The sequence below is a fragment of the Acanthopagrus latus genome, chromosome 2, assembly GCF_904848185.1.
Source record: "Acanthopagrus latus isolate v.2019 chromosome 2, fAcaLat1.1, whole genome shotgun sequence".
Taxonomy (NCBI): Eukaryota; Metazoa; Chordata; class Actinopteri; order Spariformes; family Sparidae; genus Acanthopagrus; species Acanthopagrus latus.
This window is the reverse complement of record NC_051040.1, coordinates 17,302,980-17,322,263: the sequence shown is the minus strand read 5'-3', so window position 1 is coordinate 17,322,263 and position 19,284 is coordinate 17,302,980. Positions and strand designations below refer to the sequence as shown.

The window sequence follows — 19,284 nt, the reverse complement described above, 5'->3', positions numbered from 1 at the left end:
CAAATAGCTATTGGACCAATGCTAGCGGGGCGCCGGGGTGATAAAATGGCAGCCGGTTTGATCCGTCAAATCCTCTGGGAATGACCTTGGAATCCTGGGATGGAAAGGTTTGCGGGAGCTGTGCTTTTATACACTGTGTCCCGCTATAACCCTTCCCTGTGTATGTGGCAAGGTGTGTGTGTCAAGGGGGTTTAACATTAGTTCAGAGATAACACCGTTGTAAGCAGCTGTCAAGTGTTAGATGAGCTGAGAGGTTCGCTGTGGCGAGCTGTCAAAATCCTTTTCTTAGCGCCGGCGTAATGCAGAGGAGGAACAATGTAAAAATACAAAGGGGGCACTTAACAACCACAAAAGAGGGGGTACAAAAATCAACAATTTATTATTAGCATAGCTTTTGTGACTTAGGATTAGAGGATTTATACCACTTTGTGACTGTACACTCATCATGAAGCTACAGCCAGCAGCCAGTTAGCTTAGCTTAGCATAAAGACTGGAAGTTAAGGGGGAAACGGCTAGCCTGTTTTGGTGCTGGTCTACGCTGGTTTTTCCGGCAGGGGAAACACATGTGTGCTCAGTTAGCTTTAACCCTTCATCCACGTGACTGCTGTTGACGATCGGGCTCATAAGCTGAACAAAAACACTTAAGGGTTGGGATTTCATCATTTTCCATTACAAAAAGAGCTGCCATCTGTTTATCTCGTCAGGCTGTTACACAAGATAGTTACACGCCCACCCTCTTGAGAATGGCAATGAATCAAAAATGACAAAATGTGGCCTTGACAGAACTTACACCAGGGTATAAAAATACAAATTACATGCATAACTATTTCTTCCTACACAGAAAAATTGGTCAGGCCAGGGAGAGGCCACACAACCTATACTCAAATACAGCAATAAATTATCGTCAACCATGTTTTGGCTATCAGATCCGGTGCACCTGTGGACTGTTATTCATTGCTGTATTTGGGCCGAGTGCAAATGTGCTGTGTGGCGCTGTCATTTGGGCCAATACCAACTTTACTATGTTGGGGATGGGATCCGTGACTTCTGGAAGTCTCCACTGGTTACCTGGCAAACTCATGATGACAACACATCTCTATCAAGTCACCACACCCGTCAAGAAATAGCCTGGTGCATTACATACTACCTCTAAACACTCAGCATGGACTTTGCTACCTTTGGACAAACCCAGGCTAGCTGTTTCCCCTTGTTTCCGGTCTTTAAAGCGGACTAAACCAGCTGTGAGCTAGTTTCCATCTCTTGGCTCTTGGCATATATACCAAAACGCAAAACAAAAGTATGCTGGCAGACACTGATTGGAGCAAGCATGATACAAACTTTGGTCAAGGAACTTTTTGGAAGTCTGGCTAAAACAAAATCACTCACTGAAAGAAACAGAATCTGGTTTAGCCTTGCTGCCCGGGCCCGTTGATCCAACAGTGAAGAGAAACAGATTTAGGCCAGCCACTAAAAGCAACAGTGCTCACACACAGTCCTATCTTTTGTTGTCTTTCATGACTGGCAGCTGTCATCCAGCAGCCAGGAGGGATATTGAAAGGGGAAGAAGGGGGAACAATTTCTGACAGCATGATGGATTGCTGGATTTAAGCGCCTCAACATGTTGCCTTTTGGAGAGGGTTGCTCCGTTATTCTTCTTTTCCCTTGTGCAAAGCTTTCTGCGCAGATACTGGGCGATACTGTTACATTTTCCTACTTTCATCAGATGATTGTCTTTGGAACAACTGCAATCCACCGAGTATCTGCAGTAACGTTTTATAAATAACCCAGAGTGGCTCCTCTGTTGTGTGTGTGTGTGAGAGAGAGAGACAGACTCTGCGTGGTTACAGATGGGAAACACTTCAGTGGACCAGATTATGGAAAAATAACACACTCTATTGGTCGTTTAGTTGGTGCGTGACATCAGTCGGTGTGTATGTGAAACATGGGCGGTCCGCCGTGGGTGGCTACTTTAGGAGCGGGTCCTGCCCCCTGCCACCACAGAGGGGCTGGAAGACAGCAGGAGGATCAGCTGCTGATAGATGCGGCACCGCAGAGAAGCTTCTAGTAACGAAGAGGTCAGGCGAAAGAAACGCTGGACCACTGGAACATCTGCTTTCTACTCCTCCTGTTCATAGTGAGATCAGCGCCTAAAGAGGACAGGTAACAACTCACCGACAACATCTGTTTGTGTTTAGTTAACTCTCTTTAATGTCGTTGCTCTTGGGAGAGTAACGGAGGTGAATAAATCCAATCAAAAGTGTTCCATACAGCTGCGCATGGCAGCTCAGAAATGATTTCAAATGTGCCCAAAAGTACATAATGATGGTGTTCTCAACCATCAGTACACTTCTTTCTAAACTGAACACATGTGTATTATTGTATTATTATGCATCTTTTGTCTGCATGTGAGCCACGTCCAGTGTTTGCATGAGGGGATATTGTGGCCCCTCTCCCTGTTGAGTGATGGTAACTGTGAACAGATGCAACAACCCGCCTGAGAGGTGACTGATCCCTCTAATCCCTAATATGATAACAGAGGGGACACAAATGCACACACAAACACAGCACATGTTCAGATGGAGAAACACACATAACCTGTATCTCTAGCCATCCTGACTCAAGTCTTTTACTGCAGGTTCAGATCAGTCCAGGAAGGAAGCACGCCTCCTTAAAAGCATCTGCATCCATCCCTCCTCATCAGCGCTTCCCTTGGATCATCTCCTGCTCTCTGTCCCATCTGAGACCCCACCATGGACCGCTCGACCCAGGAGCTGTTCCTGAACTTCATGATCGTCTTAATCACTGTGCTGCTGATGTGGCTGCTGGTGAAAACTTACCAGGACTGAAGCATGGAGCTACAGGAGAGAAGCGAGGCCAAGGGGATGGAGGAAAGTCAGCATGGTTCCTGTAGGACTGTTTACAATGTGTACATCGTTCCATTCATTTAGATGGTCTACGGCTAGAGCTGTTCCAAAGAGGTCAAATATCACGTGAGTGCCACAGCCAGATGAGCAGATTTGCCAAAGACCGACGAGTTTGGGATATGTGTTTGCTTTCTGAGATATTTTTTGAATGTGGCCCTAAATATTTCTGGCGAGGGCCAACAGAGATGGGAGGGTGAATAAAATAAACAAACCGGGGGTGGGGGCTCTACTTCTTCCCTGTGGAGGGTTAGAAAACACTATAATGTCACCATGTCATTCGTGTGACCTGTGCTAGATTAATCCATGCTGTCGTGTCCATCCTGTTTCCACCAAGCGATTAACAAGAAGAAGAAGACATCAACACATATAATGAAGCATATTATGTTTATGTTCACAGTTCTTGCCATTAAACAGTCTTTCATTTGTTGGCGTCTTTTTTTCTGTTTCCACTGCACAAACACTCATGAGTTATACCATGAAGCCCATATCTTTCTCTCCAGGTTTCTGAAACGTTAAGTTGCTGAAATCTTTGAAGCTGCAGCGGAGTGTTTCTCTATGGTAGACGGGTAAGTTGCACATTGATATTTGTGTGTTCTATCTATTGGTCACACGTAGAATTGCTGTACATATCTTGAGAGGAGAAACAGGGCATGCACAGGTACATGACAGTCTGAAGCAGAATAAAGGCAAAGTAGTTTACAGTAAAAATCCACCCAGATGATTCACACAGTATTGTCATTATTTTCGTTGTTGTTTTAAATTGTTGGATACGTATAGGCAGGTCTCCATCAGTCAGAAAAAGAGCTAAGAAAGGAATATCAGGCTGATATTATGGAAATGATCCATGGTACAGTAGCCCTGGGGGTCAAAAATACCGTTACAGAGAAAGTTGAACCGGTGGGCTTTTTGAAATGCTGTTGTCTTTTTGTAAATGTTTTTTGAAATAATGTGTTTTCTAAAATGTTTTGTGAAATCATGTCGTCTTTTCTGAAATGGTATTGTGTTCTGTGAAATGTCTTGGTTTTTTTCAAACATTGTTGCTTCTTGACCCTCGGGGCCACCGTACAATGACAGACCCGAAAATCTATGAACATTCTCTCTATTTGATCTGCACTACCAAAGAAAAGAACAATTACTTGAAACAGTCTATTGTTTTTCATACAAGACCAAGAAGACACTGTCTAAGACTTTTGCGTGACATTGCAAGAACAAAATAGTTTGATCTGTTCAGGATGTAAAATCCCCAAATGCACAAATAGGGAGACTAGATTTGTTCCTACAGGCTGTACATGTGACATAACAAAGTCTTCTTTTCTGTACTCGAGCTGTAGGAGAGCTGATCAAATTTACAGATACTGTGAGTTCCTCTTCCGGTGAATTCTCCATTTAAAACATACTAGACAGAAACAAATATTCAGGTACTAAAATAGCTTTTCTAAAATAAAACTTCCTCTCAGTAGCGTTCCTCCATAGGAGAGACCTCATTTTGACTGACACAAGATAATCCTATGACAGCAGGTGCATCACACATACAAAGTTGAAGGATCGAATCTTTAAATAAAAAAATAAATTAATCATTTGGCTCGGGTGCTCTCGTGTTAGGATGATCTGTGAGAGATGTGGAGTTAGTTGGGAGTCTGTCAGCTGTCCGTCATGCACAGAGGAGACTCATCATGGGGCCTTTGCTCACATCTGTGACACGTGTAACTCACATGTATACCCGCTCGCATGTGGTCGTGTGTGTGTGTGTGTCTGCTGTGGCTCATGCTGTGTCGCCCCATGGGTCTCTGTATCTGTTGAAGCTGATGAGCTGGCAGTGGAACTCAGTTAGCGCTCTGGGCATCGGCGCCACTTCCTCCCATTGACTCCTTCCCTTGTGGTACACCTGCACAGGCCACGAGAAAGACGGTACAAGTCAAAATCTTTAAGAGCGTGGACAGTAGATGAGGAGAAACATCCACTCATGTATCCTCTCATCTCTACCTTTATCCAAGCGCTGAAAGATAAATTGCACTTTCATTATTATCTTGGTACTAAAGGTCAAGTGTGTCAAATGAAGTCATATCTATCTTTACAAAATAAAAAAAACAAATCTGCAACCACACCACTAGATGCCACTACATCCTACACACTGGACCTTTACATTAGTAATAGTCAATATTGCAACTTGTATCTTTTGCAACAATTTTCTTTTGGGACTGATTACTTCGCCCAGGCTACTTGAAGGCAGAGCCATTACTAAGCCTGTCAACAGTAAACCATCTGTTGAATTTCACTTTTAGCTCAAGAAATCACGACATAGGACAACATTTTAGCAAGCAATAGTCAAAGTAGGGCAGCTTTTGTGGATAAAAAAAAGTTTTTTCCTGCCTGAACTTCGTCAGTGATCTCATCAGGTGAGTAGTCTCCACCCAGGATGTAGATTCTGTCTCTCATGCCCACTGCTCCGGCGTTGAAGCCGGCACACTCGAATGACCCTTCACCCTTCCATACCGAGGTCTCTGGACAAAAACTGTAGACCTGGATGGGAAAAAGACACACCTCTTTTTCAAACACTTGCAACTTGATATAATAAATAAGCCTATTTATTGATTTCACCCTTCCAACTCATTCATGCATCAATTGACTCACTTTGTAAGTGGACAGGTCACAGAGATGCAGTGTGTTGCTGATTGACACCGCCTTGACAAGCGTAGCGTGGAAGAACTGGCCGAACTCTGCGACCAGGCGGTTCCACTGGTCCTTCTGCGCGTCGTAGCAGAAGAAGCAGTCCAGCGAGGGGTTAAAGGAGTCCGTGATCTCCACCTCTGATCCAAGAGTGTAGATGACACTGCCACAGGCACTGGCCTCAGGGTAGAAGATGGCAGTGGGCAGGTGGCTGACTGAGCTCCAGGTCTGGGTCAGAGGGTCATAATACTCCACCTACAATACAGGAGAGAAAATCATTTGTGCTGCACAAATCTACACTCACACAACGAAAAGGACATCTCATTGAATCCAGACACTGTTACCTCCAACAGATTGGGAGCTCCCCCTCTCGATCCCTTGCTCCGTCCCCCAATCACGTACACTCGGTCCAGGCAGGTCACAGCTGCGTGCATGGTTCTGGGCTCCAGCATGGCTGGTGCAGGTGTACAGGTTAGGGTCACAGGACAGAAGCACCAAACCTCATCCGTGGCCTCGTGGAACGGCTCAGCCACATGGAGACGTACTGACCGGCAACAGTTCCCTCGGCAACCGCCTGTCACAAACATCTTAGGTCCAGTGAAAAGATGAGAAGGTGGGGGACTTTCTTTTAATTGAAGTTTTATTTTTCCTGACTTTTCTTTAATTTTGACGCCTCTAAAAAGCTGCCAAACAAAGCAATCGAGGATGGAAAACTCACTTAAGTTTCCATTCTTTGATTTCAGGACTCGACCCTAAACCTACCTTCTCAGCATAGCTGGTCAGGTAGGATCCCGGTGGATCTGGCAACATGGCGGTCCCCTCCCCATGCCCTGCTCCCAGCTCTTTCCACTGGTCTGTTTCCAGGCAGTAGCAGAAGGTGTGGCGAATCTCCCCGTTCTCCTCCGTCTTCTGGATGTAGATGTAGCTCTGTGTCGTGGCTGACCTGGCGTCAGTGAGCAGGCCGCTGTACTGGTCCTGTCGGCTCTGAGCCTCTGAGAACAGGGCGAGACAGGACTCACTGTCGCTGAGGAGAGGGTCTGAATCACGCAGAGTCTGAGAGAGAAGGGGTGACGCCTTAAGACTGAGATCATTAACAAGAAATTACCCATCAGGCCCAAAATCCAGCTCATGCAGTGTGTTTCTACCTTCAGCGCAGGCAGATGGTGGAGTCTGGTTAGCGACAACAAGCCTGGCAGCAGTTTTTTTCTTCCGGGGAGATCATGGCGGATCCATCTAAGAAGCGACGTCACTACATCCTCCTCACTCAGCACGTTCAGAGCATCTGACCTGAGGCACGCTTCCAACACATTCACCTATAAGAAGCAAGAGAAACAGTAAATACTGAGTTCCTCAAAAACAAACCTGTGGAAATAAAGGCCCCAACCTAGACCTTGAACCCCAAATTTCATGGAGAAAAAAAAAACTCTCTGCATGTGTATCATGCAGTCAAGGTGCAAACTAAATCAAAGAAAGCCTGCATTTATGAGCATTTATTTACACCATCATCATCTAAACTCCAGCTTCACTGCTAAAACAGTTTTTCAGTCGTTCTCAAGCAGCACCTGCATGTCCAGAAAGTCCTGTGTTTTGGAAAGGTCAGAGAAGTTTTGAACCACAAACTCGTTGGCACTTTGGAGGAGGGTCGCAGAGCCGTACGCCTCTGCGAGAGACAAGAGGGACAGGCAGTTGTAGAGGTCCATGGATCCTATCAGAAAGTCGCTGCACGCCCGGGACAGGACTGACACCTGAGGACGCGAAGCAGAAATGCAAATAGGGAATATGGAAAACATACTGTGAAAGGCAGCTTGGAGACACAGCAGATATTATTAAGCATTTTTCTAAATATAAAAATAAGTGTTAAATAGCTCTTTATATTCCAACAGTGCTCCAACAACACTATTAGAGTGTTTGGTCAATGACACATGTCTCTCCTCCTCCTGTGGTCATAGAGAAAAGACGCTGTCTGATATCCCTGCCCACTTTATCCAATCAGGACAGAGAGCTCCATAAAGAGGCGGGCCTGTCTTTTTGTAAATGCGCAGAGGGCAGGATCCTCCTGGTTGCTGCTGTAGCTGCTGATTACTGCTGAGTGTTCATGTGGTGACAAGAGAGGAGGGAGGAGATCGCTAACTGCAATACGGACACGAACTCAGCTAAAGCAACCCTCAGGGCAGCTTTAAATTGGGTGTTTTCACTTACTTGATCAGACCTCTGCTTGGGTGGAAGTTGGGTTGGCCACAGCCAAATGTAGGTACCGGTAAGAATAATGAAGTTGCAAGGTGTTCATTGAGATGTGGACTTGAGTCATTGTTACTTGGACATGAGCCCACTCAAGCCGCTGTTTTGATGACTTGCAGCTGAGCTTTTTTCGAAAAGGTACAAATTCGTCAAAATTAGTGACGACTCCTGTGTGGGTGCACCCTGGGTGTGTGGCAGACATTCCTACCTATCGTAGCACACCAGTGATTGATTTGCTATATTTCTACGACAGAAAAGAATTGGTTGCATGTCTACCTGCAGAAAAGAGGCAAGCTGAAACAGCACATCTACGTTGCCCTCGGTGATGAGTGTCTCTCCAGAATAGGCAAAATCCAGGAAAGAACCCACCGCCACTGGACACTGGTTATCAAGACTCACTGAACCATCGCCACGCTCTTTCATATCCACCTCAAACATGGCCCTAAAACAAAGAACAGCTCAATAGACAGACAGATAGATAGATAGATAGATAGATAGATAGATAGATAGATAGATAGATAGATAGATAGATAGATAAATAAATACCTGAAGAAATCACTGCATGCTGCAAGAACACAGCGATGGCAGGGGAAAATGTGCTCCTGCACCTTAATAGTGAAGTCAAACATCAACCCCCGCTCCCTGAATGATCTGAGCACGCTCAGCAGCTGGAGTCCGTGTGACTCAGACATCCGCAGCAGGGTCCTGCACTCGGGGACCCCGTTGCATTGTGCAGCGCTGTCAGGTTTACTACTGGGAGGGCTGGTTGTGCAAGAAGATGTCTCTTGAGATTCATCCATCTTCTCAAATTCTGAGAATAATATAAATCCATGGTCAAAAAATGCTCTGTTGAAGAATTCAGAGTGTGAGCCACATGTAATGTTTGTATTACCTGCACGTGTAAGACAGACATAGAAATGTGATCAGAGAAAAGAGAATGTGTAAAAAAAAATAATAATCTACTTCACTTTAACATATCTCTCACAGACAAGCTCCAGACGAACATACAAGTATAATATTGCTGATTGGAGTTTTAACGAAAGGGCTTGGTTTGTGTCCATCACATCATTACTCAGCTCAAAATAAATGCACTACAGTCACACTTACCTCCGATAGGGAAGCTGTCTAAAGCTGTTAAAAGTCAAATGCATGGAAGTGACAGGAAGACATGTACAACATGTAGGTAAGTTAGGTAGTTTGAAGCGGGACGAGCAGTACTCACAGTGTCAGCACCTCGGACAGCTCTCTATCTCATGCCACTCTGACTTCCGGAAGCGTGAAATCACGCGAGGACTCGGGATGGCGTTTTTTTTTTTGTTTTTTGTTTTTTTAATGTTTGCCGTTATACTCATCACAGACTCGTGTTAACTGAGAGTGTGCTGCTTTGTTCATTAAAAGTAGATATTTGTCTCGTTTATAAAAGCCTTTGAGTTGTGCGTGGACATTCGGCTCTTTGTTTGCGGCAGAGGGAGGCGCAATGGCTGCTGGGAACTGTAGTTCTCGCTTGTTGGTAGTCTGCGCTGCACTGACTAGAGATCCATCCATCCATCATTATCTGTACATTATATGTACGCCGCTTAATCCTCTGCAGGGTCGCGGGGCTGACTAGAGATATTATTATTATTATTATTATTATTATTGTTGTTGTTGTTGTTGTTGTTGTTGTTGTTGTTGTTGAAGTAATGAAACGTTGCATTCAAGTAAGATCGTTCACATCACTTTGGCCTACACTGTAATGTACATGTATATGCAAACAAAATCCCAGTTGCATGGTGAGTGACCCCTTGGCTTTTGTTATTCCTTTTAATCTTAACTTTTCAGTTACATTACAATGACGTTGTCGTTGTTGAACACACCTCGTGGTGATTCAAATCTGTCATTTTTTTAATGCCACAAAAATTGGAGCATTTTTTTATGTTTTTACTTGCTTTTGTGGACGTAAAATATACACTTAAATCAAAAATATGTTGACCACCATGTTGTAAGGCTCAGTACTGCAGTGCAACACATCACCACTGGATGGCGCTGTCTTCCTTTGAAGCCAAATGTGTGACTGCGCTTATGCATGAGGGAAGAGCCAGTGAATTTGAATTATTGAACGTGAACTCCTAGCTCTGCTGCAATTCCCTTTAACCACCACCGTGCTGCTGACCAAATAACACACTTTCCTCTGTGCTATGTGGCTGGACATGTTGATTACAAAGACACATAACAGGCAGGTTCGCTGTAGACGCGCACTAACCCTACAACAGCCTGTGTTGACAACATAATAATAATAATAATAATAATAATAATAATAATAATAATAATAATAATATATGCGATGACATGGCACGAAAAAATCAGTTAATCGATTCAATGCAAACGCACAAAAAAGAACAAAGAACTATAATAATGTGATTACACGACAGCCTATCAATTATAACCTCCAACCCCATCTACATAATCTTGATCAGCAGATGAGCCTATAGTAATCGATTTGCACTGACCCTTATAATCAAAAGCCCCATCACTGAGTGAATGACTGTGACCAATCATCAGAAATAATGAAAGAGCAGAAACTGAAGCCATTCCTCTACACGCATACACTGGTTTCTTTTATTTACAAGTCCGAGCTGTATTGATCTACATCTAATAATTTGACTACTATTATTATTAACATTATTATTATTATTATTGAATCCTCTGTATGCTATCGGAGCCCCCCTTCTCTCTCCTTGCATCCCTGCATCCCTCCCTTCCTCTCTCCCTCCCGGCAGTGCATCCCCATCCCCCACACGGTGGCCGTCTCTTCGGGTGAAAGCTGTCTTCCCTGCGCCACTGGCCCGACAAAACGTTGCTGTAGCAGAGCCAGTCCGCACCGACCGGAGGCAGAGCAGACACACGGGAGAAAAGCACGTACACACACGGGGAAAAAATCTTTTTTCTTCTTCGACAGAGTGACTTTGGTAAGTCTCGTCCTGCTGTTTTATCACGGAGGGCAGGTATGTCCAATGTGTCGACTTGCTAGTTCGTGTTTTTTTTTTCCCTGTCTTTTTTTCTCGCTCCGTATCCCTTCAATTGTCCTCTCCGCGGTGGCTACAGTGGGGGAACTAGCGGGCTCAGCTAAACGGGGCTAGCTCGAATAGCGGGATCAAACTGAGAAAGTTGTGTTCGTGGTCTTTTTTTAATGCTGGTGGGTTTTTACGGCCGGGCGGCGAAATTATCTGCTGTTGGTCCAGGTGTAGTCCGGTGTGGCACACCGCGAGTGGTTTTCATTGTCATTTGCAAATCCTTGCCCAAGCTAGCTCGCTAATTAGCCATTTCAGCAGCGTGTGCCGAGTGATGCAGGGATGCTACGGCGGATTAGCTGTTGTCTTTTCAGGCTAGCACACGAGCTAAGCTAACGTTAGTTTTTATGCGACCCCGCATAGATTCCTGCACGGGGTGCTTCGCAACGGTTGAACGGACGTGCTAACTGTTGGCTAATCTGGTGATAATTGGCAAGATGGCATCTCGGAGTTGTTATCTAGAAATCGGTGGATTTTCAAAATGGTGTCTTAAGCTTGTTTGAGTGTGACCATTTTTGTCCAACCATTGCTGTTTTGGCGTTGCTTGCTATCTCAGGAATGCAGTGCACTGCCAGTGCATGCCATACTCTGATACATACAAGTACACATTAACCACTGATGTGGTGGTAAATAGAAATGCCTGCGCACTAAGCTCTCCCTCCAGGCTACAGCCACCATTATGAACGAAACAATCGTATTTTGGAGGGGAACTAATCTGTCTTTAGCTGAGTTTTTGTGCGGCCTCTGTGTTGTGTTTGAAATATATATTAACTCATAATTTATTGAAGTGAACTGTGTTTGTACATTGGATTTAGATGGTTCACTTTCACAACATCTGTGCACATCATTTATTCTTTGGGTTCATCATAAACATGTGGTTCCTCTTGAGGGTCAGATTCAGTTACATGGAAATTAGTGTAAAGTTACACATTAGGGCTCCACCAATATGGCTTTTTCAGGGCCAGTGCCGATTATTACAAATACAGGAGACTGAAAACCGATTTTCATCACAGTAATAATTCAACTTTTGGTTAAATACATGTTGAACAACCAGTGATGGCCCAAGTACATTTACTTTAGTAGTGTCCTGAAGCATACATTTCAGGTACTTTACTTGAGTACTGTGATTTTCAGCTACTACATTTAGTTACTTGTTACTTTGCAGAGTCAGATTCTTAAGTGTTTTGTAAGCTATTAATTGTGACATGTTACCAGTCAGATATTGTTGTGTGCAGGACATTGTGTGACAGGATGCTGCACCACAGTTAATAGTTCATTTTGTCGGCAATCTGACAAGAACAATCTAAGATCAATGTATTAGTTAGGCTTGTTGATCAGCTTTTAGTCAATTAATTGCCTCATCAACGTATCAGTTTAGTGCTCGTAGAATTGCAGTTGCCCCACAGGGTATCCCTGTTCTCGCTCTCAACTTGTAAGACAAAAAGCAAAAGCACTCTCACAAAGTGCAAAAGAGACAGGATTACATAAAAAGCTAAAGGCGTTTTTCTTCTTCTTTTCTCTTATGACTGAGTCTTATCAGTAGAAATGAATCCTCTTCACGATCATCTCTTTTTTTCTTTTTTTTTTGGAGGGGGATTACCTGCTTTAGTCATTGACTACTAATCCCATTTAATTCAAGAAATCTTATCTGTCTGAAGGGATTTCATGAGATACTACTGTTCTTTGCCCTCACTGGAGCAACTCAATGCATGTTAAATGTGTATGGTTCAAATGTGGCTCTGAATGAAGCACACTGTTGTATGATGAACGTTAAGTGCTGTGATTTGTTTTCTTTTCATTTGTTATGTTAAAATAAACTACTTTTTGGCTGTTGTACTGATAGTCTTTTGTAGAAATCCTTTCCCTTTTATGAGGATGAATGACATTAGAGTCATATTGATTTACTTGCAAATTACAAAAGGCTGTGCATGGTCTTATTTAAGACTCTTGTGAAATCAAGAAGCATCTGGTGACATTAAATCCCCCTAGATAAAGGCATATTAAATACAAGGACAATGGTCATCCTTGAGAAATCCATCCACAAATTGGAGTATATTGGTGGCAGAGGATAAGAACTAGAATTGCTTTAAAAGGGCAAGTGATGCTGAACTGAGCCAAATATCTGTCAGCGTTAGTGAGGTATTTGCTAGCTCGATTTCATCCTCTGAGGTGACCGCTGTCTGCCACGCTTGAGGAAAAAAGGGGGGCATCTGGTTTTTGGCATGCTGTGAGCACCGTCTCATGTGTATCAATAGTGGGATGTACAATGGAGCCGTAAAACTGTCAGACTATAGAAAGCTGGAGTCACTTAATGTTACGAGAGCCAGTGGTTCTATAACAGACTGTTGTCACTTAATTCCTGTGTGGTTTGGACCACTTAATGAGTTGCCCATCAGAGAGCCGTGAACAAGTGCTAAGACACGACAGACTCCATATTCACCCTCCTCTGGTGTCCATCCCAACTGTCCCTTAAACTTGATGACAAACATGTTTTTAATGGAGATGCAGTGATAGGAACAATTGATTAGTTGGGCGAACTTGAAAGTCACCCATGTTAAACAATTTCATCATGGAAATCAATTATCATTGTAGTTTGTTACTAAACTGGGTATATAACTAATGGTTGTTATTAATCAATGAATAGTTTAGTCTGTAAAATATCAGAAAATTGTCATTATAAACTAGCAGTTTCCCACTGCCCAAGGTAAAGTACCCATATTGCTCTTTTTTTGTTCAACCAACCCTTTAAACTCAACGATATAAAACAAAAATAAGCAAATCTTTGAATAGTAGAAGCTGTAACAAGCAAATGATTGGAATTTAAGCTTGCTTAAGTTATTTTTTATTTTTTGTTTGGAGCGCAGCAGTGCTTAATAATTACAGAAGAAATCATAAGAGCTACATCAAGTGTTCAGATGCCTAACAAATCCCACATTAGTTTGAGCTGACTATGAGCAAACTTCCGTCACCGTTCCCAGTAGCCACAAATACAGAAACATTTCTTACCTCACCATCTGCATCTGTATTAAAGGTCTCTTTGTTTAGAATATTTCTAGACCAACGCTAAAAACTGCACATTAACACTAGTGGGCGATCTGCTCCATAAAGTGCCAGTATGAACTGTTGATAATGTTTCTCATTGTTGCGTCTGCGCCAGTGGTGTTAAGTTTCCATCAGTTCAGTTATCTACTCGACAGATGCGTTACCTTGTCTGTGACCTTTTTCAGTGAAGGTGAAACAACTTGACACATGTAACGCCAAATTTTCTTTTTGATTTTGATTTAGTTTTAACATTGAAAGTCAGATTTGTTGACAAGATCATTTTGCCAGATTCATTTGCCTGTTATTTTCCTGTCATGTTTAGTCTTTTGTCTGATCAAGAGTCCACAAACTGAAGATATCCATTTTACTATAACACCAGATATTTCCATACTATAGATGGTGGCCTCACATCACTTAGAATCTGTCTGTCATGTTGGTTTGATTGGGGTGAGCTCATTGTTCTGTGAGATAAACCCATTAACGTGTACCTGAACAGATTCATGACCTGCATTGTCCGGATAAAATCGTTGCCTGGTGATTGATCTTTTATCCAAGTGTGTGTACGTGTGTGTATGTATGCAGTGGCAGGTGGGAATAAAGGACTAGCAGAAAAGGTTGAACTACTCCCTGGAGGCAGATCTGTAATGCATTCAGCTGTCAGTCACAGGGGGGTCTGCAACTGTGTACATATGCACATGTGTTCATACACATGTGTCTGCGCTGCAGGCTGTTGTATCATTAGTGATACCTACAGCTTTGATCAATAGTATCATTTCAGGCTGTTGTCCAGCAGTGGGCTTCAAAAGAAACAAATCTGATCACACTTAAGCAATAATACTACAGATGAAACGGTGTTAACATTTCATAGCACGATTATAGTGCTTGTGGAAACCTTGGACAGTTGGTACGGCTGTTTGCAAATAGTGGCTACTTCTGATTGTACCACCAGTAGTGATTGAGAAAAATGTTCGACCCTATGTCATTTTAGTTATGTGTGCAATGCACTGTAGGTATCCCAGAAAGACAAAAGAAAGAGAAAAAAAACAACAACAAAGGCCTCAGTTGATTCTATATGTAAACTTGAAATATCTGCAGCCATAAAGGCAACAAAAGCGACTGGCATCAATCAGCCAGTCCTAATAGCACCCTGCTTATTGATAATGGTTACTTTTTGCAAAGAAATGGTAGATATTACTGGTTGCTATTTTGACTACACTATTATGGCCCTTCGTTCTCCTCCTGTATTTGTCAAGTCCCCTGTCTGCCGCAGGCAATAATTCCTGTCTGCTGTTAATATTGCTTGGAGGTATTGATTGTTTATCAAGGGTTTAACTGCCTAGTCCTGGCTCACAAAGATGTGTGTCTGTGTATTTGATGGTTCCCCCTCTAACTCAAATGATTCAGAATATGAATACAGTGACACTCATTTGGAGTGGGTTTTCACTTCTTTCCACTTACTAATAGACTGTGGTTATTGTAGAGGCTTGTTTTGAGTATTTTTAAACAAAAAGCAAAAATGTCAAATTGGAATCTGCAAGATTGTGGCCTTCTTCACATTAAGAAATGGTTCACATTCACCTGTCTTTCAGAGCAGTGTTTAAAAGGTTAGTAATAGTCAAAATCACACTCATGACTGTTATAAGATTTTGGCCTTGCCCAGCAGCTCAGTATTTGCCAGTCCATCTTCTTTAAGATAACGAGGCACTTGTAAATAATCAATAAAAATTGATGCACCTGTTTGAAGCAATCAGTAATTCAGAGTGCCTTTGAGGTTTGATGTCTGCATTAAATGTTTCACAGTCATCAAACATGACATCAAAATGTAATGGAACAAGTTGCTGTATGCACCATTGTTTTCATATTATTACACAAGTGATTACAGTATTGAGGATGTTCTTATACCATGTGCAGACATGACAGCGCATGCTTTATTCATTTGTAATTATGAGGCTTTGAACGGCTCACAGCTGGGTTAAATTCACAGCAGCTAAACTGTGGGAAAGAGAAATATTGAAATATAAAAGCAATGCCTTCAGGTGCCCTTGCAGGGTTTTCCCTGGATTTTTTTCAAGCAAAGGTGGCAAATGCCAGAGAATGTGTGTGGTGTACACAAATTGTGCGTGCATCTTTTAGTCTGCTGTGCATCCAACTGGAAAAAACCTTCACAATTTTGCTTTTTTGACGGTTACATTGAAGCAGAAAAAGAAATGGGACAGAAAGGCACAGAGCCTGAAGGAAAAAGGGAAAACTAGAACTATGACGGAAAGGAGCTTTTGAATGTGACCAACAAATACAACAATAGGTGAGTTACATGATGTGGAAATTATTTTAAAAATGATGAATCTTAAGCAAACAAAATGGAGGTGCTAAAAGAGGTGATTCATTTTTGTACTGTGTGGTAATACAATGCAGTATTTCTGCATTTAAGAGCAAGGGCTTGGAGTTTGGCTACACATCATCTTTCTGTGAACACTGGGTGAAACCGAACAAGAAGATGCCTCTAGATTGGGAGTGAACGTCTGTTGAATGTCCAAATTAAAAATGTACTTCACTGCGGTGAATAATTGCTTTGTAAAGTGGTGTAATGAGCCACTAACATGGCTGTAGACCTCAAGTCTTGTTTTCAGTATCATTTAAGCTTAATTGCCGAGCTGCCTTGGTAGAGTTGAGAACTCAATAGAAGTTAAATGACTTGATGCTCCTATTAAAGAAAGTTAGAAGCCTCTAATTAAGACTCTAAATAAGGAGTCCTTTGTCGGGGACAACTTTATCAACATCCTCTCCTTTTGACCTCAGTGCAATTAACTTTTTACACCATAAAGTTTCGGTACTTTGAGTTTTCTTTCAAAGTAGTGTTTGACTCTGATCAGTCTGACCTCAGAGCCAATAAAACATTTTTTCATACAATATACTACAATGTCTTTCTTACTGTATTATTAACCAGGGTACACGGCAGGGGAAGAAATCTCCATACTTGGATAATGTTGATGGGCATTTATGTCACGGTATAAGAGCTATGCGAATGAAAATCATTTCCATTTTCAGTGGGCTGGCACAATACTGTCACATAATCCAGCAGTGCAGGCCCATGAGGTGTGTGACTGATGGGATGATTTTGTAAAGGAGAATAGAAGAAGTGGAAGCCGGCACACAGAAAAGGGCAGATGCTGTCCCAAAGAGTATAGTGCTGTCCTAGATCTAAAATAGCCCAGGGCTGTACGGAGCTTGTTGCTGCAGGGCAGGTCTGATTGTGTGCAAGCAGCTGATTCCATCACACTGAATATAATAGTAAGGTGGATGTGGTCCTGGACTTGCTTCTGGATGTCACTTCTGATTGTGACAGCAGGCGCTAGTTGATCTGGCCCTCAGACCTGATTTTTGTTTTGCAGTCAGAATTTCTGCCTTATTAAATGCCATGAAAACTTTTTTCTGTATTTACTAAATAATGATGGTATTCTTGAACATGAGTTCAACATTTACTGCTGATAAATATCTAGTGTTAGAGAAATGCAAAAATGTTTAACCAAGCTGTTTGAGGCTTTAATACATCTTTGTTTGAGTCAGTCGTACAATACAGTAGGGCTGCAGCTTGTCATTATGAAGATTTGATTGATTGATTGGTCATTTGGGCAATAAAATGTTAAACAATGAAAAATATGCTCTTGTCATCCCCCCAGAACTTACAATGTTTTGATGCTGTGTCGATGACGTGTTTTACCTAGGTTTGGAATATTTATTGTAGGTTATATTTTTCATTAACAAATATGTAATTATTCATGATTTTGGACCATTATTATAACCATACATGTTCACAAAATGTTGTAAAAGCTAGAGCAGGTGATTAATCTGAAACAATTTATTACCTTTGTCTCCATTTGTAGTTTGGTTTGACGGCAGAATTACACAGTAACTACAGAATGGCTTTCCAAGAAACTTGGATGATGGATTGGTCTCGATCCAGGAAGGATGCTATTAAGTTTGAGTGTGGAACCAGATAAAGGGACAGATAACATCGTAAGATGCGGGTTTTTTCAACATTTTCATAACTTTAACTTTAAAAAATGTATGGCTCTTTTATGATGATTAATATATCAGCCTTATTGTAGGTGCGGGTACGTATGGGTGATGAGAACAAAATGTGACTGTTGAGCCTTTGCAGAGTTATGTGATCTACTGAATACCATTCTGACAAGAATTAAGTTTCTTTTATGAATATATGATCACTTTAGTCAGCATGAGTACTTGTACACAACCATACTTGTTTTTAAAAAGCTAAAAGTCAACACATTTTGTTAAATAAAAGCATGTCCTGAATTTTGGAAATTACTACATCAAGCATGTCCTGAATTTTGGAAATTACTACATCAAGTTATTTTCCCGCGAATGAATTTCGACTGTTGAGTTGTTGTAAAAAGTTTGGATCAGGTGAGTTGGAAACAATCCTTTGCAGCCACCACTGAAATCTATCTACAAATGGTATAAAACTGATTATGTTAGTTTAACCTAATTGTTATCTGCAACTGTGCAGAAATGCCAGGTTTTAAATGGAATTAATGAACATGCAAAAGAAGAAGCTGTGCAGCATTCAAATGTTGATTTTAGAATTCAAATGTCAGCGTTATAAATAAAGCTTCTAAGCTTCGAATTATTCGTTAGACCCCTATTATCAAAGCAAGTATTTTGAATAGTAATTGGTCTGTAATGAAAAAAGTACTAGTGACGCACCACATTACACTCAGCTCTTTATTGTCTTGTTTTTTTACATCCATTTCCTCCTTATATGACCCAAGTGAAACGCTGCCTTCCTGAGGATTAAAAAGAAAAATGCTCAGTTCTATTCTCTTCTGTGCTGAAGTGTGATGACGCCCACCAGTTTTGATTTGTTGCTTAAAGAGTAGATGCCTGGTGAGGTATTATGTGGGAGGATAGAGTCGGTGTGGGGGTTGTGTTGTATTGTACATGTTCTCCAGGAATGGTAGCTCTTTGTGTGTGAGTGTGTGTGTGTGTGAGAGCGAGAGAGGTTTATTCTTTCACAACCTCCCCCCCCATTATTACCTCCTCTGGTCCCCCTAGGCTGCCGGAATCTCCCTTTTTATGGAGTGGAACCAAAATTATTGTTTTTAAATGCACACATTAATATTGACGTGCACAAATTAAATATGTGTGCATAAACTCTGAGAATCTGGAACATGGCTAGACCTGACTGTCACACTACTGAGCTTACACAAAACCACCCCAGCGCTTTCAGCATGCCGGCTAGCCAGTTTTGTCTTTAGTGCCTGTGCCTTGAGGCTATAGCTTGTGAGTTCAGTCCAAATTAAGTCCCACTAATAGAGCTAAAGCTTAACAAAGTCCTGAAAAGT

General features: G+C 42.1%; 3 protein-coding genes and 1 long non-coding RNA gene across 8 annotated transcripts in view; 3 read left to right on the top strand and 1 right to left on the bottom strand.

Annotated features, from left to right (window-relative positions):
- Positions 1 to 1,985: 1,985 nt before the first annotated feature.
- On the top strand, positions 1,986 to 3,349 carry LOC119013515 (sarcolipin). Its single transcript, XM_037088130.1, has 2 exons — positions 1,986 to 2,160; positions 2,636 to 3,349. The coding sequence occupies exon 2, from the start codon at positions 2,751 to 2,753 to the stop codon at positions 2,844 to 2,846; it is 96 nt and encodes a 31-aa protein (XP_036944025.1). The 5' UTR covers positions 1,986 to 2,160; positions 2,636 to 2,750; the 3' UTR covers positions 2,847 to 3,349.
- Positions 3,295 to 9,381, bottom strand: kbtbd3 (kelch repeat and BTB (POZ) domain containing 3). Of its 2 annotated transcripts, none has more exons than XM_037088102.1 (10): positions 9,052 to 9,381; positions 8,376 to 8,640; positions 8,106 to 8,271; positions 7,154 to 7,336; positions 6,737 to 6,904; positions 6,354 to 6,644; positions 5,936 to 6,178; positions 5,556 to 5,846; positions 5,295 to 5,444; positions 3,295 to 4,809 (listed from the first exon to the last, which is right to left on the bottom strand). In XM_037088102.1, the coding sequence occupies exons 2-10, from the start codon at positions 8,627 to 8,629 to the stop codon at positions 4,687 to 4,689; spliced, it is 1,869 nt and encodes a 622-aa protein (XP_036943997.1). In that variant the 5' UTR covers positions 8,630 to 8,640; positions 9,052 to 9,381; the 3' UTR covers positions 3,295 to 4,686. The 2 variants fall into 2 exon arrangements, with proteins under 2 accessions (XP_036943997.1, XP_036944008.1); XM_037088113.1 differs by lacking the exon at positions 9,052 to 9,381 and adding an exon at positions 8,937 to 9,020.
- LOC119013522 lies at positions 6,518 to 6,980 on the top strand. Of its 2 annotated transcripts, none has more exons than XR_005072767.1 (2): positions 6,518 to 6,658; positions 6,743 to 6,980. It is a non-coding gene; the product is annotated as an uncharacterized LOC119013522 (long non-coding RNA). The 2 variants fall into 2 exon arrangements; XR_005072766.1 differs by having other exon boundaries at positions 6,526 to 6,658; positions 6,748 to 6,980.
- Positions 9,382 to 10,411: 1,030 nt separating the features above from the next.
- fam168a (family with sequence similarity 168 member A) overlaps positions 10,412 to 19,284 on the top strand; it is a 29,584-nt gene continuing 20,711 nt past the window's right edge. Inside the window, exon 1 of one of the 3 annotated variants that reach the window (XM_037075384.1) lies at positions 10,412 to 10,777. The gene's annotated coding sequence lies outside the window, so the exon portion shown is untranslated. The remainder of the gene's footprint in view (positions 10,778 to 19,284) is intronic. The other 2 variants (XM_037075369.1, XM_037075375.1) reach the window with 2 other exon arrangements.